This window comes from Mizuhopecten yessoensis, unplaced genomic scaffold (assembly GCF_002113885.1).
Source record: "Mizuhopecten yessoensis strain PY_sf001 unplaced genomic scaffold, ASM211388v2 scaffold603, whole genome shotgun sequence".
Lineage (NCBI taxonomy): Eukaryota > Metazoa > Mollusca > Bivalvia > Pectinida > Pectinidae > Mizuhopecten > Mizuhopecten yessoensis.
The window spans coordinates 243,492-263,077 of NW_018403629.1; the positions used below are offsets into that span (position 1 = coordinate 243,492).

The 19,586-nt window shown below is 36.9% G+C and overlaps 1 protein-coding gene across 2 annotated transcripts in view; it reads right to left on the minus strand.

The window, feature by feature from the left end:
* The window catches only part of LOC110451005 (zinc finger protein basonuclin-2-like), a 98,059-nt gene that overhangs the window by 46,339 nt on the left and 32,134 nt on the right, over window positions 1-19,586 (minus strand). For both annotated transcript variants that reach the window (XM_021498843.1, XM_021498835.1), the window contains exon 3: window positions 16,022-16,124. In XM_021498843.1, coding sequence (XP_021354518.1) covers window positions 16,022-16,124 — 103 coding nt within the window. The remainder of the gene's footprint in view (window positions 1-16,021; window positions 16,125-19,586) is intronic.

Here is a 19,586-nt window from a genome sequence, read left to right on the forward strand (position 1 = left end):
TTTATTTTTTGTTAATTGTGAAATTTGGATTTCAACTCTGAACATTATTTATTGCCCTCGCAAAATATAACTTTTTAAGTGTTTTTAATGTAGTATTAATTTTCTTGGTTGACATTTTCCACAAGATCCCTCGAAAGGCATCATTTTTTTTATTGTGTGAAAGGTTCAAGTAATTATAATTTATTTAGTTTATATGCCAAAAAAAATCAAAATAATTTAATGAATATTATTTAGTTGTACCCAAATTTAGATAGTCTCTTCTGTTTAATCTCTTGCTTTTGCACAAGTTTGGCTTTTTAAAATAGAGAAAGAGTTTCACTTTTGTTTAAAGTTCCCCGTGGGAACTCTGTTTAAGTGATTTATGTTTCTGATGGTTTTGTAACCAACCCGGTATTTTGTAGAGTTTAATTAACGCATGTGAAGTGTTGGAGTGTTAACAGGTGAAACATCATGTTCTGACCGAAACGTAACAGCTAAACAAATTTACAAAATAAAAATTCTTGTACCAATTATACAATTTCAAAATATAAATAATAATGGTTCTTGATGAAGATGAGTGTCTTCATTAAAAATAAAAACCTGTAAATACCGTTTCCATGGTAACATATTACAACAAGGCATTTCATAAATCTTCCCCTCGACATGCAATAAACTACCTACACAGGTGAAAATAAAAAATGTTATCAACACAGAAATGTGGACATAATTATCCATAACAATATTTGTGTTCGTTTACAAATAGGTTTTGCAGTGGGGGTTTGTGTGATTTTGAATTAAAGATACTACATTATCATGCAGCAGAGAAACCCATTATAATAACATTGTAAGTCTGAAGCTTTCTACGTAAAAAATATAACATTTTACGTCAAAATGCAAGCCTTCCCATGAGCTCCTGATTACAAAATGTAATTAGGACCGAGGCGCTGGAAACCAGAACAAGATGACGAATGGCAACATTTTCAACACTAAACACTGTGAAGCTTGCATCACAGGAACCGCAGAGAGGAACAAATCTGTGGTATTCGAAAAACAAAGATCACATCGCAATACTTGAGTGATTACCTGTCTCCTCCACAGCCGTTACCCTAATTAATTGTATACCTCTCCTTACCTGGAGAGATTACCCGTCTCCTCCACAGCCGTTACCCTAATTGATTGTATACCTCTCCTTACCTGGATTGATTACCCTTCGCCTCCACAGCCGTTACCCTCATTAATTGTATACCTCTCCTTTCCTGGATTGATTACCCGTCTCCTCCACAGCCGTTACCCTAATTGTATACCTCTCCTTACCTGGATTGATTACCCTTCGCCTCCACAGCCGTTACCCTCATTAATTGTATGCCTCTCCTTACCTGGATTGATTACCCGTCTCCTCCACAGCCGTTACCCTAATTCATTGTATACCTCTCCTTACCTGGATTGATTACCCGGCTCCTCCACAGCCGTTACCCTAATTAATTGTATCCCTCTCCTTACCTGGATTGATTACCCGTCTCCTCCACCGCCGTTACCCTAATTAATTGTATACCTCTCCTTACCTGGAGAGATTACCCGTCTCCTCCACAGCCGTTACCCTAATTCATTGTATACCTCTCCTTACCTGGATTGATTACCCGGCTCCTCCACAGCCGTTACCCTAATTAATTGTATCCCTCTCCTTACCTGGATTGATTACCCGACTCCTCCACAGCCGTTACCCTCATTAATTGTATACCTCTCCTTACCTGGATTGATTACACGTCTCCTCCACAGCCGTTACCCTAATTAATTGTATCCCTCTCCTTACCTGGATTGATTACCCGACTCCTCCACAGCCGTTACCCTCATTAATTGTATACCTCTCCTTACCTGGATTGATTACCCGGCTCCTCCACAGCCGTTACCCTAATTAATTGTATACCTCTCCTTACCTGGAGAGATTACCCGTCTCCTCCACAGCCGTTACCCTAATTGATTGTATACCTCTCCTTACCTGGATTGATTACCCTTCGCCTCCACAGCCGTTACCCTCATTAATTGTATGCCTCTCCTTACCTGGATTGATTACCCTTCTCCTCCTCAGCCGTTCCCCTCATTAATTGTATACCTCTCCTTACCTGGATTGATTGCCCGTCTCCTCCACAGCCGTTACCCTAATTGATTGTATACCTCTCCTTACCTGGATTGATTACCCGGCTCCTCCACAGCCGTTACCCTAATTAATTGTATCCCTCTCCTTGCCTGGATTGATTGCCCGTCTCCTCCACAGCCGTTACCCTAATTGATTGTATACCTCTCCTTACCTGGATTGATTACCCGGCTCCTCCACAGCCGTTACCCTAATTAATTGTATCCCTCTCCTTACCTGGATTGATTACCCGACTCCTCCACAGCCGTTACCCTAATTAATTGTATCCCTCTCCTTACCTGGATTGATTACCCGTCTCCTCCACAGTCGTTACCCTCATTAATTGTATACCTCTCCTTACCTGGATTGATTGCCCGTCTCCTCCACAGCCGTTACCCTCATTAATTGTATTCCTCTCCTTACCTGGATTGATTACCCGTCTCCTCCACAGTCGTTACCCTCATTAATTGTATACCTCTCCTTACCTGGATTGATTGCCCGTCTCCTCCACAGCCGTTACCCTAATTAATTGTATACCTCTCCTTACCTGGAGAGATTACCCGTCTCCTCCACAGCCGTTACCCTAATTGATTGTATACCTCTCCTTACCTGGATTGCACAAAACTACTTCAATCTATCTCCCTCAAAACGACATAATTGTTATTTAGGTTGCCTAGGTAACCAGAACTTGACTTCTAGATAATTGTACTTTCTTTGAAGATTAAATTTAGATATTAGCTGGAATTTTGTCATACTCTAAAACAACATGAGTATATATATCTAGTGGGTTGTAATCACATAGACATACTTAGACAATCATTAGAGGTAGGGAAGTACATGGGCAAACGTTAGAACTTCTTTATCAAACCTTTCAATAGATCTGAAATACTCTATTGACTTATATGTATCTATCCCAGGTGCCATTGGCAGTTGATTTATATAATTGTGTTGTAGTTACTGTACAAAAACAGTCATCAAGGTTGAAGACCTAGGGTACAAATAGACCTGAAGGTGAGGTTATATACATCATAAATGTACATTCAAACCCCAAGCTGTCATTATTTTCTTACAGTTACTGAAAAATACAATATTAGTGTTATGAATATTTTTTCCTGATCATAATATTTTGACTGTTCCAGAATAAATAAATAATCACCTTCAAATAGAATGTTGTTAGAGATCTGTTCATGTGAGTAGAATTTCTATCCTACAAGGACAAGATCACAATTGTAACTTAAAGCGCATCAATGTTATTAAATGATGTCACAATTAGGCACATCCAGACATATAGCTGACCAGAGTATTAGCACATAGTAGACTTAAGGCTGTATAGACTCTACTTAAGACTGTGGAAATAGTTATAAGGTTACTATCGAAGAAAACACTAAACAGACTATAATGCTACAGGTATATGATTCCAATATCCCCAGCACCAACTAAATGGTTGAAATATTAACATAATTCCCGCAGTAAGCAATGCATTGTATGTTTATGTTAATGTTGACACCCTTGTCACTTTATATTGGGAAAATATCTCATGGCATTTAAATGTTCTTAAATTATTGAATTTTCAATAGAATATCAGACAAAGCTACATTGATACCATATTCAAATAAAAAAGAAAGAAACCTAGCCTAACAACTAAATTTCCCGAAAGGAATGTATTGTTTTTCTCTTAGCAACTTTAATCATAGAAATATCCCCCCCCCCCCCCTCTGTCAAGATGTCCATAAGGCACAGATTGAAAACATAAAATCTAACGTCTGTTTGAAATATTTGATGGCCTATCCGTGATCCCTGGTGCTGTTTTAATATTTACCTGGTGACTTTCAAACCTGATCAAAGTAGTTGGCGTCAGTCTAATTAGGGGTCTGTGTTAATAATGTATGATACTCTCCCTGTGATATGTCCACTAAGTCCCCGAACCCAGTCAGATGGCTCTACGTCCACAACAGATATGTGCCGTCTGTTACGTCCAAACAGAAAATAAGAATAAATTCAATCTAAAGACATTATCACACGATTCTAGGCTATTGAATCAGAGTGCTACTAATTTCAGTATCTTTCCCGGAAATCAACAGCAGTAGGTGAAAAAATGGACGTATTCAGGTTAACAGTTGTCAGAATTTCTCAATCAGTTGTGTTTTTAGCGTTATGGGCCATTACTGTTGATTTGGACAATATCGCATGATGAAGTATAATTTGTCTGCCTACAGGAACACAGGGGTAATTAATCCAAAACACCAATCATATCACCCGCTACCCAATTTACGCCGAGTGATTGAAGACAAGAAAGTACGTTAGGCAAAACTGAAGCGGCCTGACACATTCTGCGTTTGTCCATGGTTGGGGTTGACCCCCCCATTTGATGAATGGCACGTCATTAGGCCGTATTGACAGTCAGAAATCACAGTTCAAATCCAGCTTGTGTGATGGGCAAACAGCGTCGTGACATTACCGAGACAAATGCTCTGGAAAAGCAAGCGATGAATTAAGTCAAGTAGATATTTTATTGAAATCAATCAAATTTTGCCGTGGGGATGATATTTCCCATCTCCATCTCATCAATAAGATCGTAAAGTAACATACAGCACACATAGTGAGGATGTGTCTCTGCCACCATTTTGCATAAATTGATGCCTTAATCATTTGAATGTGCAAGAGTCGACGAGGGACCTCTTCTAAATGGCCACACTCTTTTGCTATTTTTTATCCCTTACACAAATAAGGCTCGTAAAGTCTGGTTACATCAATTCCCTGTCAACAGATGACGGAGTTTTTACATGTCATTGATAGTTGATTGATGGCCATCACCATTGTTTGTAATATGAATTCATTAGTTTAACTGGTGTTAATATTCCACTAATGGTATCTGGCATGTGGCGTCAACACGACCAGGTTCCTTAACACTGCCGTCATTTCCACAGCAGACCGTCGTCAATGCGTCCCCAAATATGACAGAACACTACGATGCTATAGCCCTAATAGACTGGGAAGGGCTCTAACCATATTGTACAATATGATTAAATTCAAACGACAATCAGCCTGAAAGATACAGATAACAACATCGCCAGAGAAAATTCAGTCGACTCTCAAGACTAGTTATATAAGCAGCAAAGATGTGATAACTCTATGATTAACTATCATAATGAGGATTTGGAGATTAATCTACTTACCGACACATATTTACATAAGACAAGGCACAGGATTATGGATCTTTGTAAATTGAATTAAAACTAATATTTATATGAAAATGGCAACTGGCAAGGAGAGATCAGGTTCTGTGCTTTCTAGGGTCGAATGAAATCTGAAACTAATTTATTTGTCACGTAAGTTGTTGCTGTAGGCATTTGTCTCCTGATGGAAATAGATCCGACCATATGACATAAGATTGATTTCAACAAGGTCACTGTCACTTTTGACAACGTAAGCAAAAAATGTGCCTCGTCAGAATTGGAAAAAACAAAATTTGTGCTGCAAAATTTCCTTTAAATAAGACTTAGATAAATACATTGCTTTCATTTCTTTCCAAGTCAGATAAACTCAAAATTCTATCTTAGATTTCACTCACAGGCTTTGTACTTGCATGTATTTAATAAATCCAATCCCAGTTTTATAGAGTGACAAAAAAAAAGAATTTAACCACTCAACAACTTTCTTTTTACAAAAATTGTCCAAGCATTAATTTACTACTCGTTCAAATAAAACATTTTTGGTGCTAACTTATTAAATCATTTTTGAAAAGTTGTGAAATGTCAAACACTCTTATCTTTCAAAGGCAAATGGCAAAAAACACACCCTTACAACACTTTACATTTTTTCTGAACAATATTTTTTATCTTAGAAATAGAGCTTTGTGTCACCATTTTGTAACGCAGTTATATTTATGGAATCTTTTTTACCCCCAAATTTTCCGCCTTAAAAATGTGTGAAGCAGTTTTATAAAATTGAGGTCCTGTTTCACGCTGGCAGCTTCACGAGTTTGAGAAAAATGTGTGTAGACGCTAATGTCATCCCACACAGTGTAGATTAGGAGATCAAAACAGCCCTGTGTCAAAGGACACTGCTTGTTTCCAGTCAAGTTTATCAGAGATTTGAAAAGTAAAATTAGCTGTGATTAACACAAGTAACAAGGGCACCACCGACTCTCTTAAAAACACTAGCCAACCAATCAAACAGGGCCATCTGGTCCCGGTCTTCATGGGAAAGTGCCAAAGGAGTGAATGTCACTGTTTAGGGTTTCAGCCTCTCTGTGACAACAGGGGCCATGTGACAATCATTTTGGTCTTGAGGACAAGTGATGCATGCAGTCCTTATCAAAGCCATGTGCTGGCCTCCAACTTTTCTGGTGAGAAAAGTTTTTATCACCATTGGGCTCCTGACAACCCTAAAGGGGAGTGATGTAGTACAGCGAGTGGCCCCTATGGTCACCAGGACGATGATAACCTGTTACAGAGTGTAAAGTGATCAGCACTCTTGCCATGGTCATCAAAGCTAAGATGGCTGCCCGGATAAGTGTTGGGGAGATGTAAGGATAGAGTGGCCAGTAAAGCTACATGGTCTGCAACTCTCGGTGAGAATGACCTTGGGTGCTGGGGTTTGACCTTGCTTGCTGGCCAGTCGGAAGAGAGATTGATGGCTTTAATGTCTTGTTTGAGGGGTGATTCAGTTGGACCTAACTTATGCTTAGTGTCGTCTGAACACCAAATCAAAGAGATCTGGGGCCGAAAAGCTTGCTTGTACTGCCATGTTACAACACACAATTTGACATTATTTATAGCAGGGCTTCAAAAAATCTCAAAACATAATTTGACATATTTTTTTCAAAGCCTTGTGTGACATCATTTGTAATAAAGGGTTAGGTAACAGGTAAGCGCCACTTTTCGCAAAGTCGTACAGGTTTAAGACGGCAGTCAGGATCAACAGCTGTCTTGCATAACTGAACTGTATGTGGTTTATAAAAAATTATAAAATTCCATTTTTGAAATTCAAAGACATTTGAAAGTTAAATGAAAAATTTAAAAAATAAACAAAATCTAGCAAAGCTGAAATTTTATCTATCTGAGGTACATTTTCAAAAACAAAACCGAATTGTGGCCAGTATCCGAGGATTTTAGATTTATATTTATCATTTTCAAACAATCAAAAATTAAATAAATGAAGTGCAATACATTAATTATCTACATGTGACAATCCTGTTGAGCTCTGACCTTTGAACCATCAATGACCTCTTATCCTGACCCCCAACTGAGAATGTCTTTTCAGTGATCTAGCACTTCCTGTTCTCACAGCATGTCACCTGACCTATTTCCCAGGGGTCACTCCTGCTGCCTGTCCCCTGTTGCTATGGGTGACAGCAGGGTCCCCTGAATCTGGAGGATTTGGTATACACTTACCAGCATGTGTCACAGATTTATGTGGGAATCCAGATCAGGCCTGTAGATTATGTTCTGCTAATGGTCTGCAGACAGATCTACTCCCGAACTCCCCACCCCTACCCCGTCTTGATTTCTATATGTCCCTTTCCCTCTGTTATTGGTTACGGTTGTCATTTATAATTAGCACCACAGCTGCAGGGTTCTGGCTTGACAATTTTAACTTTCTGGTTAGAGGGACACATGGGACAGGGAACAGATTTCAGCAACAGGGAAGGGTTCTCATAGGATCACAACAGTAGGCGGGTCCCAGGGTTTGATGTAGAAATGAGAGAATGGAGGACAGGGAGGGGACTGAGTAACAAGTAGCTACATCACAGTCACAGTAGTGGGAGGTTTGGCTTGGGGACATAGGGAGGGATACAGGGTTCTAAAAAATGGAGGTCAAAGGTCATTCATAAGAATAATTATAATTTGGATTTATCATTATGTAAATGCAGAACAGATGGGTTCAATATACTTTTATGTCATAAAAGAGAAATACATCATTTTATTAACATTATTTTGAGAAAAAAAACATTTACTTAAATGAAAATGTTGGTAAACACAACACCAATTATAAAATAAATATTATCTTCAAATATACCATTGTACATATTGCATTTGATTAAAATTCAAGCACATTACTGATTTTAAAGTAAATTTTGAAATGTCACCTATTTAATTGTTTTATTTCTAACACAAACTAGTTGATGTTTGTTTCCTCCTCCTTATTGACGTCAGGGTTAGATGATATTTCTGGTTTTTATCTGTGAGAATGATGACCTTTACCTAATGACCTTTCCACATAAGTAAACATGACCTTTACCAAATGACCTCTCCACGTTGGAGAACAAAGAACAGGTCAGGTGACATTATCTCCTGTTCTTGAAAATAAGACAACAGAAGTTTACTAGGAGTTGTCTGGATAGAATACAAATCAAACAGAACGACATGAATGGACAGACTATTGACAGCAAAAATCTATACACCACCCAGTCTAGTTGACGTAAAGAAGATGGCAAAAACAAATAACTACAATGCCTTTATACAAAACGTTGATCTTTGTTTAAATGACTAAATTTGATGCCAATACTATCTATCAGACAAGGCTTACAGCATTTTATTCTTATTGTTTATTTTCTTGCATCGTGTAAAAGCCACTAAACTCAATAAACGCAGGAATATTTCAGTTTGTTCATCGGCATCATTTACAGTGAAATAAAGAACCCCGGCAAGATAAAACCAGACATAAATCACAATTTTGTGTGGTTCCTTTGAATCGAGGATGAGTTTTTATTGCCAGCTCAAACAGATAAAAAGCCATAAGGCTGCACGATCAATGGAGTTAGGAAGATTTGGAGAAAAAAAACTGTCACATATGCTGAGCAGTTGTATCTATTGATTACAGGGCAAAATTAGTTGTGACAATCATTGAATAATTGATCCACTCGCGTGGGTCACCGATCTGGCCTCTTCAAATGACGTCCGTTTTCTTTTGTCGTCTGTTTACTAGACTTGGACTAAGAATTTAGGAAAAACATCAAACTTACTCAACAGTGACATTTATTGATTTAAGAAAATGTGTAGTGATATTTATTGATTAAAGAACATCATTTGCTTTGACAATTGGTATCAATTATTCATTCATTTCCTTTTATCAATTTTGGTTTTAACATCTGCTAGACCTTTAAACGGTAAGAAAGAATCTTGGTAAAAGTTTGTCACAAAAGCTTTACAATGGACAAAATGTGACAATAATTGAATAATTGATCCACTGGTTCTCCCACCCATGCCATCTGACCACTTCAGACTGTTAGATGTTTTATTGACTAATCCAAATTTCTTAGCCAACTACATCATGTTTCTTTCCTAACTACAATATACCTGCAGCCTGCTTAGTACTGTACCGAAATATTTAATCCTTGGAGTCAATTTCTTATAATGATAATATGGAAATTAAATGGACTGATTGTTTCATGTCAAGGAAAATTATCACAGAAATGTCTTTTTAAACAGAATTTCTTTTTTCTGCTATTTGATCCATACTTAAATTTGTTAAATCCTTGAAAATGAAAAAAACCATTTTTTTTGTCAATATCTTAAATACATAGCTAGTCACTAAATTTTAAAATCAACTGGTTTTAACCAATGAACCCTTTTAAAAACATTTCTTTGCAAAAAATGAGACAGTGCAAAAATGTCCAATAGGGTCATAATGAAAATACTCAGTAACATCAGAAGACGAATCCCATATTATTTCGTAATAAAAAACAAAATCATAGAGCCTTGTTAGCAATTATCTCTGAGACTTAAATGGTTATATTGGGGTTAATTTTACAACTGGCCTTATAATTGACCTTCTATTTCTGTCAAGCATAATTTTCAAAAATAAAATGTTCTGATATTGAACTCGGTGAATGACAGTGTAAATGAGTAAATGTGACCATCACACGAATAAACTAACTCAATTTGTCTTACCATGTAAATTAGTAAGTAATGTACTTAAAAAATCTACTAAAATATCATTTATCATTTTTTTCGTTGCATTCTATCCCCGATATAAATGTCCAAGTCAACAATGTCGTCAAAACATTCCTAAAAAATGGATCAGCTGTGATATACGAAATAGGCATTGATGAATAGAAGTCGCGTGGACAGTGACAGGTAACAGTGACATAGGGACTCATCTCCTCTAGTAACCTGGGGACCACAAACAACTTGATTAGACTCTCGCCATTGTCCTGCCAGGGGGTCACAGTGATAAGGTGTGGACTAATGAACCTTTATGTACGTCCAGTGTTTCCATTGGAGTTGAATAATACATGTGAGACCTAACATACAGGAGACATTTGTATGTCTGTCAACTGTTTGATTGAGTTTGTCACCGTCACTTGATGGAGATGGTCTAGCGCTGGTCCTAATGGGGATGAGAGATCTTTACCCAGGTATCAATAACACTACTGCCTAGGACAAACAGTTTAACATGTTTATACAAATTGACATGTTGCAGACACACAATATATAAATTGATCGTTGTCCAATCAATACTACTCTGGTGTCCCAAGACCATGGCCCAAAGTAGTGACAAATTTTGCTCCATTTTTCACCATCAGTAAACAGAGATCGATGTTTTCTTCCCTAAATACCAACACATCCATCCCGCCACCCAGACTTCTATAGAGAAACAAGAAGGTAACCAATCATCTGTCTAGTTTTAAATCTGTAAATTATTTTATTTTCCTGGTGAGAAATGGCAATAGGTTGAAAGTATCTTCCGAATTCCGTCTTCCCATTACACAAAACAATGGCAGCGTAATGATTAACAATTAATTTTTATTGTAACTTGTTGCCAGTTAAAAACCTCGTGTTACGCTACGAACAATTCGTATCACATCCTACAAGAATATGGTAAACCTGGTGTTTCTATAAATAGATGTCCATCTGGTTTCATTGTTTAAAAAAAAATATTGACAGTTTATAAAATTTTGTAAATTATCTCATTTGGAAAAAAGACATTTATAACAAAGCAACTTTAGGATGTTGATATTGGCCAATGCAATGACTTTACTGCACCAACCCAGAAAAGCAATATCGACCGAGGTTGTACAATGAACAATAATTTTATATCTGTAACTAAGTCATAAAGGTTTAAAATTCAAGAGCTTTATTTTTATGCTGTCGTGTAATACTACAGCATGTAAATATCTTTAAAGTTAGAGATGATATTATTTTCCAAATTCTTTGCAAAATGTCTAGAAAAATTTATAATTCTCAAGCTCAGATCAATATCTAAAACAGAAAGACTTCTTATTGAAAGAAATAAGTATACCGATATACTTTAATTGTCGAGGCTACAGAGACAATTTCATCCTTGTGATGTGAAAAGGATTAGAAACAGTCAAAAGAATTCTAGACAAACATTGATATTGAACCCACATCTGACAAACACAAACACACCAAGAAGTCTCATTCCTGTAAATTGTATCAACTTATGACATATGAAAAATGACCGAGTGACAATTTCTCATAAAGATCACCGTTATGATGATTGGACCCCGTTTTTTCTGCGCGATTCCGTCACAGACAAATGACCAATGATAATGGTGTCACACGTTTTTCATAATTCAACGGGACGACCGTCATAACATGATCTGATCTGGCTGCGATCCTATGATTGGTTTGTGTATTGATTGGAATGGAAGATTTCGTAATTTCTTGTCACAGTGATCCATATAAGAATGTAGGATTTCTCATCCCGGAATCTGCCGCGTGACTCCCTCATGACAAATGACGACCTCTGTGGAGATTTTTAGCTCCACACCGAGGGACTCAAGATGATAGAAAATAAGTTGTGGAATTTGACAGCCAAGTTGTGATAGGAGAGAAATACATGAGGAAGGGTGACTCTGTCAGTCCTTATCCCCACTCGTGTGACCTTTCCCTCCAGTCAAATCTTGACCCTTGACTATTTTGGCCAATCATAAATGGCCACTGGCTAGACTAGTAGTCATATATTACTTCATATATACAACTCCCACGATTTTTAAATGTCATACAAGTGAAGTAAATAAGCTACCAGTGTATCAGATTACACAGTCCTTTATAAAATCAAAGACGCAAAATAAAATTAAAAAATAAGATAAAAAACAATCTACCCACTGTTCATTATACATGCAGACTCCATTACTGTTGTGTACAGAAATTTTGTCATTCTAATTTTTGACACATTTGCATGTTGTTTTTTTATCTGATGATCATGTGATAAAAGTATCAAATTCTGTCAACTTGCACAAAAACCAGGACCAGGAAACGGTAAATGTGAAACCTGCCCATTACAGCCTCTATGTGTTATACAATACAATGGTATACCCGCCCATTTCTACATGTGTTTTAAATTATTACCTTCTTAATGATAATGCTTTATCAGTCCACTAGGAATTTTTATAATCCTGAGAAAACTTCTGTGAAAATATTAGTTTCTAAATTGTTTCTTCATGATATATCTTCCGAGAATCTTATATAAACAGAAGCCTGATTAATTTGTTGAGGATAATGTTTTACAGGGGTAGAACATGTTAGGACCATTCCCCAATGAAAGGCCTCTGGTAATTGATTGTAACTTCGTGTAAAGGTTCGGGTGCATCATCAATAGGCAGATTCCCTCTCTTAACGGATATAACAATGAAACTTTCAGCGGAGAACCACGGAAGGAATCAGTTACAGAATTTCCTTGAAGACAAATAGCCAATTTATATTGCCGCTAATCACAAGGAAACGGAGAGGAAGTATTGAAAAGAAACGTCATAAGTGGAGTATTATCTGTTAAGGAATGCTTGGTGCACATGTATTCACGTCATCGAATCATGAAACGCCTTCACACGATTTAAGATTCAAAACAGGTAATCCCAGATACCAGTCCTTTAAGAAAAATAATTTTCCAGTCGGATTTGGTGCCGGAGTGGAAGCACAGGGCCTGACAGTTAATTGACACAAATGTGAAGATTGCAGTGTGCCCATTAGTCAATTAGATACGTGTGCATGGGGATACAGGTGCTGGTCGGGCTACCCCATTACTGACTGTGGTGCCATGGAGATTTGGCACTCACTAGACTCAAGGCACCACCCAACTTGCCAACTCCCCACCAGTTTGGAATTCAACCTCTCTTCAAATTTACATCTCTATAAACTGCTATTGACTTTTATTGTGCTAATTTACAATTTCTGCAATATTTTATTTCCCAAGTTTTAATTTGTTCGACACTCTGATTGGGCAAATAGGGATGGAGTCGGCATCTGTATTGTTATCTCCTGTCGAGTAGGAGATTGAAGGGCACAGGGACATTCTTAGTTTACGCTGTGAATAATCTACCCTTAACACTTACCATGGGAACATAGTTTTGCATGCTAAAATCTATTACAAAAAAATAAAAAAATAAACCTTTTTCACAAAATTTAACTTATTTTGATTTTACATTATTTTTGCTTTTCAAAAAAATAAAAATAAAATTCTTCTTATAGCTTTCAGTTTTCATCTTTAGCCCTTATCAGAAATACTTCAACAGCTGAAGTCACTGCCTTGAAATCAAACATATGTACCAGCCTGAAGAACCCTGTCGATGACCGTAAGTTAATTTGTAAAAGATGATTTTGATATATATATTTTTTATTTTATACCATGGACATTTTTCTAAAAACAAATATTTGTGTATACATGTTAACTATATACAAGGATATAGGACTGTTTTGGGAGTACACATTTCTACTTCTTTTGTAGCCTTCTGGGTAAGATTGTGTATTGTTGATGTGACAGTAAGTAAATGTGACCTAAACAATTTCCTATCTTTAGCGTCTTTGAAAGGGTATCATTAATATTTTATACAGTATATACAGAATATCAATAATCTGTGGTTTATCTCAAAAATGTTGTTTTATTAAATCATTATAATTCACAGAAATGATCATTTAAAAAAACTTATCAGTCAGTAATTTTTGAAATTATCACTTTTCTTTTTATTATTTGAAAAAGATTTTAAGGCTAAAATTGAAAATTTGAATAATGATTTGTCTAAAAAATTCAGGCAACTATTGATTTTTATGTATTAAAAAGGTAACAACTGCTGATATTATTACGACTCAAGTATTAATGCCTGAAATGGTCCTTACAATAATCATCCATTAAAAAATATGTTACTCAATTAAGATATAACCTGTGTCTTACATAAAAAATATGTTACTCAATTATAATATAACCTGTGTCTTACATAAAAAATATGTTACTCAATTAAGATATAACCTGTGTCTTACATAAAAAAAATAGACTTTTGATTGTATCATCCTTTGATCAGAATTGGTAGTGTATGGACTATGGGGATCCTGGTCCCTGTCAACCGGCATGGGTACAGATTTAAGGATTTAATTATCAGAATACAGAGCTGATAGACACATCAAGGTGAGACATCTTAACTCTACCAATGCTCAACCTTATAATTTATTCACACACCACACAAGGGAATATTAGAGATAATGTTATCAAATAAGCATCAGCGCCTCACTATAGAAGCTCTGTTAGCCTGGATCTAAAAATACATTAAAATCACTCTATCACTGGCCTGTATTTATTATTACACACCATGAAAAAATCACCTTACAAGGACAGTCTTGAATCCATTGCAAGTAAATATTTTTGTGAAAATAAACATTTGTTTGAAATGTTTCTGAACAGAAATACTCCCTATAAACTGTTACGGAGAGGAGAACAGCTGGTTTCTGGTATGTACTGGATTGTAACCGTGGTGAAGAGCACCCTAATGAAATTTATGAATTGGCTCATCAGTAATATCACTGTATATCATCAGCAGGAAATGTTCTCCTAAAGCAATTGGCGATCAGATTACAAGACACAGCAGACTCTACCAGCACAAAAAGGCAGTAGTTTATTTCAGCAGGATCAGGGTGTCAAACATGGGATCACAGCCCCACCGAGGAACATCCTGTGGTCAGGGGACAGGCTGGATATTGTCCCCAAAGTGTGGGAGTGTCTCAGTGGACTCATAATCTCTTCCTTAAACAGGGACAAAGTTGAAGTCCCCTGGGGGCAATTTCTGTCCAGGAGAACTGCTGTATTATTGGATGTGGGAGGGGGTTATGGTGGGTGATGGGAGGGGGGTTATGTCAGTGATGGAGGGGGTTGTGCTGGGGTATAGAAGAACTTTGTTTAACTGACAGGAGCTGATCCCTGAGGGAGGCATTAAATGTTTATACACAGAAGATAATACATTTTTCGTCCCTAGACCACTACAATATTCTGTAATGAAGGATTTAGATATTTGACTCGGTTCTCTACAAATTAAGGCTCCTACAATAGAGTAGTGTTAAAGTGTTCTGCTAGAAAGTTCACCATTTATCACTAATCTCCAATCATATACAAATATTCATGTCAGAATATACTGACACAGATAAAATCTAGTTGTTGTAGCAAATATAATTATGTTATAAAAATGGAAATAATTTTTGAAAGATTTGTTAGCTTAACTCATCCACCACTGAAGACACATTTGAACCCTTCCAATTCAAAAGTTGGAATTTTTCATTATGGATTTATAAATCTGGTTAATGCAGAATAGAAAAATACAAAAAAACAACAATTTTATTCAAAAATTTGAAGCATATTAAAATACATATTAGGGGGACGGTTTGGTTAAGATATTGTAGTGAATAAAGGAACCTCAAATGAAAATAGATTTTGTTTAACAAAATTCATAAAGAAAATTAGGTTCTTAAGTAAGAAAAAGTATAAGAAATTGAATACAAGATATATTTATGAATAAACAGAAAGTAAAAATGAGAATAGATTTATTTGTTGACGCGAAAAAGAAGTTTAAATAAAAGTGTAAGTACACAAGACTAAAGAAAATAAAATAAAAAACAAGAATAGAGTATATATGAGCTGAAAACAGAAACAGAAATTAAAATAAAATAAAAAGATGGCACTTACCATGAGCGACCCAACCATGCTTGCAGGTATCACATGCCCGTATGTGTACCTTTCCAGGTGAAAAACACTCACAGGGGCAGTTAGGTAGGGTACAGCGTATAGCCTGAAAACACAAGCGTGGAATACCAGAGTTAGCTGTGCTGGCGATAAAATGCAGGACACGATGATATTGGTCAGTTTTGGACAGATTAAGTATAGGCGGTTGGACGTTGGTCAGCAATTTTTTGTCCGTCATACTCAACAGGTGACCAGAACACGTTCAACACCACTAATTATAATGATGCGCTCCACTTATTGAAATCTGTAGTTACGATATTCAATACTATCATACTACAGACAGAAAGGTCCTGATCAGTGAATAATTACTGAAATCTTCGAGGTCCTTGAGCAAGTCTTGTCATTGTCACAAAATCACATGTCACAGTTTAGTTCCGTTGTCAGCGAACATTTGAAAAAAAATTGAATTGTCTTTGATTTCTTCAGTCAATCTGATTATGATAATAATCCTATAACTTCCTTAAGTTCCTTACACACAGTTCCTAGGAAAAAAATGATCAAATAAATTGGTACGCTCCTTCAATATAAAATCAATGCCACATGATGATTTCAAAACTTCACACAGGGTTTGTAGAGATAAGAGTGTTGAGCCCTGAGGGGTGTTCAGGAATTCACCATCTCCTGTCGCTGTGTTAATCCATGATGGAGTCAGGCTCTAATCCCCGCATACAAGTCAGGCTGACTGTGTAAAAACTTAGAGAAAGTCTGTCACAGTAAGAAGAAATCCAGTTTAGTCAGAGACAGTGACTGTCAGTCTGAGCTATCAGCCTCTGGACCGGTCCCAGCAGAGGCAAGGTAGCTGTGGCCCTACGGTTTGTTGTTACTCTTACAAGGAAGTGCACACACAACACAAACAAGTTCGAAAAAAAAAATTGGCTTTCATTCATCGGAGCATTATAGGTCCCATATGACTATTATCGGAGGCTCTGGTACCCCTGGTCCGACACAGGAGCCAGGGAGGGAGGTATCGAGGAGTGACAGATCGGCTGATGGAGACGAGAGACGAAGCCTGTTGATTGGCAGTGGGGCCGTGTTGGGATAGGGACAGTGATTTATCACAGCCCAATACAACCACAATCAACAGACAATGGACCAACCATCCCCACACAACTTCTGCCTGATGGTCTTAAAACTGGCCTGATGGGATGATCCCGTACTGTCTTCACACTCATCTGTATACACCACAGTGATAATCCCTGTACAATAGCTCATTGTCTGGCACTGGGATATCTGTATAGAGTTATATCACAGGGTATTGTCTGGCACTGGGATATCTGTATAGAGTTATATCACATGGTATTGACTGACACTAGGATATCTGTATAGAGTTATATCACAGGGTATTGACTGACACTAGGATATCTGTATATAGTCAATCACATGGTATTGACTAACACTGGGATATCTATAAAAATTATATCACAGGGTATTGACTAACACTAGGATATCTATATAAATTATATCACAGGGTATTGACTGACACTAGGATATCTATATAAATTATATCACATGGTATTGACTAACACTAGGATATCTGTATATAGTCAATCACACGGTATTGACTAACACTAGGATATCTGTATAAATCTATATCAAGGGTCATTGACTTTGGGATATCAATAGATATATATCATGGTCACTTCCCGATAAGAATGACTGGAAATCCCCTTTACATAATTGGTAATACAGGATTATCATTTTGTGTTAATTTTGTAACGCTTGAGACAGTTTTCATAATAACTCCTAAATACATCAATATTGAAACTTATTTATCCTAAAATAATTTTGCCTTATATTTATTTTTTCGCGGAAAACCATCTTAGTTATCATATCTTTTTCCTAAATTTACTGATGAACAATAATTAGTTGTTAATTTATCAATTAATTGATTAAATAACTGATAGTCCGAAAACAAGATAAAAGCTGTGGGTTAATTTTCTAGTAAACTCAGAGTTGTCTTCCTCAATGGTTAAGTATAATCCATCACTGTGGAGGACCTAGTCATACCCCATTAATTAGCCGTCTAAACACATCCCAGTACCTACCAGTGCTTACTACAATGTATCTGCCTTTCACACACCAAACACATGGTTTTGTTTTAAAAAGAATCAGCTGTACCGCAATTCTATTTTATTAAAAAATTGCTGGGTTTTCTGTATTAAAGGCGTCGCCCTGGGCTAGTGACATGGGTGTTTTGATCCCCAACTAAACCCCGACAACCCGTCATGTGTGTAAATTCACATGAGCATCTGCATCAAAACGCTCTATAATTTTTTAAAATTCTGCGGCAGTTTTGACACATACTTCATTTAAAACCTAACCTGACTGTTACAGGGGTAGATGGTTATGATAACACTGAGGCAAGGGCTTGGAAATCCCTTTGTGCCTTGAGAGAAAAAACGCAAACAACACACAATCAACATCTGCCTGATAAACAGTCCCATGTTGAATATCGTCTCTCCCGTCCTTTCATTGAGATAAGTTTAAGAATGGAAGCAATTTTTACACACTCTTTTTTTTTCTTTCTTCAAAAGTCTACATCTGTATCAACAACACAATAAAAAATGACATTTTCCTAAAATTTGGTTCCCCCCCCCCCCCTCAAAAAAAATCAACCAAAATAAAATAGATAATTAAAAAAAATGTCTACTTCCCAATTTTTTAAATTTAAAGCAAAGTAAACATACTCACAATTTCCAAATCTCTAAATTAAATCCTTGGTTGTAAACGATCCCTATAAGTGTTACTGATGCCTGTTAATTACAGCAATCTCCAGACAACATTTGTATGCTGTGTAATGCATGCCCCCTGTTTCTACACAAACCTGTAAATTCATATGCAAGTGTGTAGCCTTACGCTTAAAACTAACCAATACAAAACCAAATCAGAGTTGATCTAGCACTATAAAGCCCATAACAGCTCGCACACAACAAGATTTCACCCCAATTTTTTTTTTTAGATTTGCAGGTCGTCTTCATCGAACCCTATGATAGAATCTGAGGTAGCTGTAGAATTCCTTGATAGCTATGTAGGGGGAAACCAGTTTTAAAGGAAAATTTATCTGCAAAAGTTTAAACCAGTGTGTTATCGCAGAGGTGAAGCTAAATCAATTGATTCTGTAACAGTCTTCACTAATAAAGCAGCTATCACTACCCAAGTACCATTAATAAGCCCTATAGGTACAGTAGATCTCAGGCTGTTCACTACCCAAGTACCATTAATAGCCCTATAGGTACAGTAGATCTCAGGCTGTTCAGTAGGGGCAATATACCTCCTCCTCCTCCTCCTCCTCCGCCGCCTCAAAGGGATCCCTAATTACCGTGTAGGGGCTAGACACCCTCTATGGCCCCTAGAGGGTGACAATTACATTACCACTACAGGGAATCAGCCCCCTTTTTGGCTGTATATAATTAACCCTTACAGTGCTCTACCTTATGTTGGTGACAATGGCACACTGAATCTGTAAATATTGACAGTAAACCCCACTTCACACTCATCAAAGATTGGG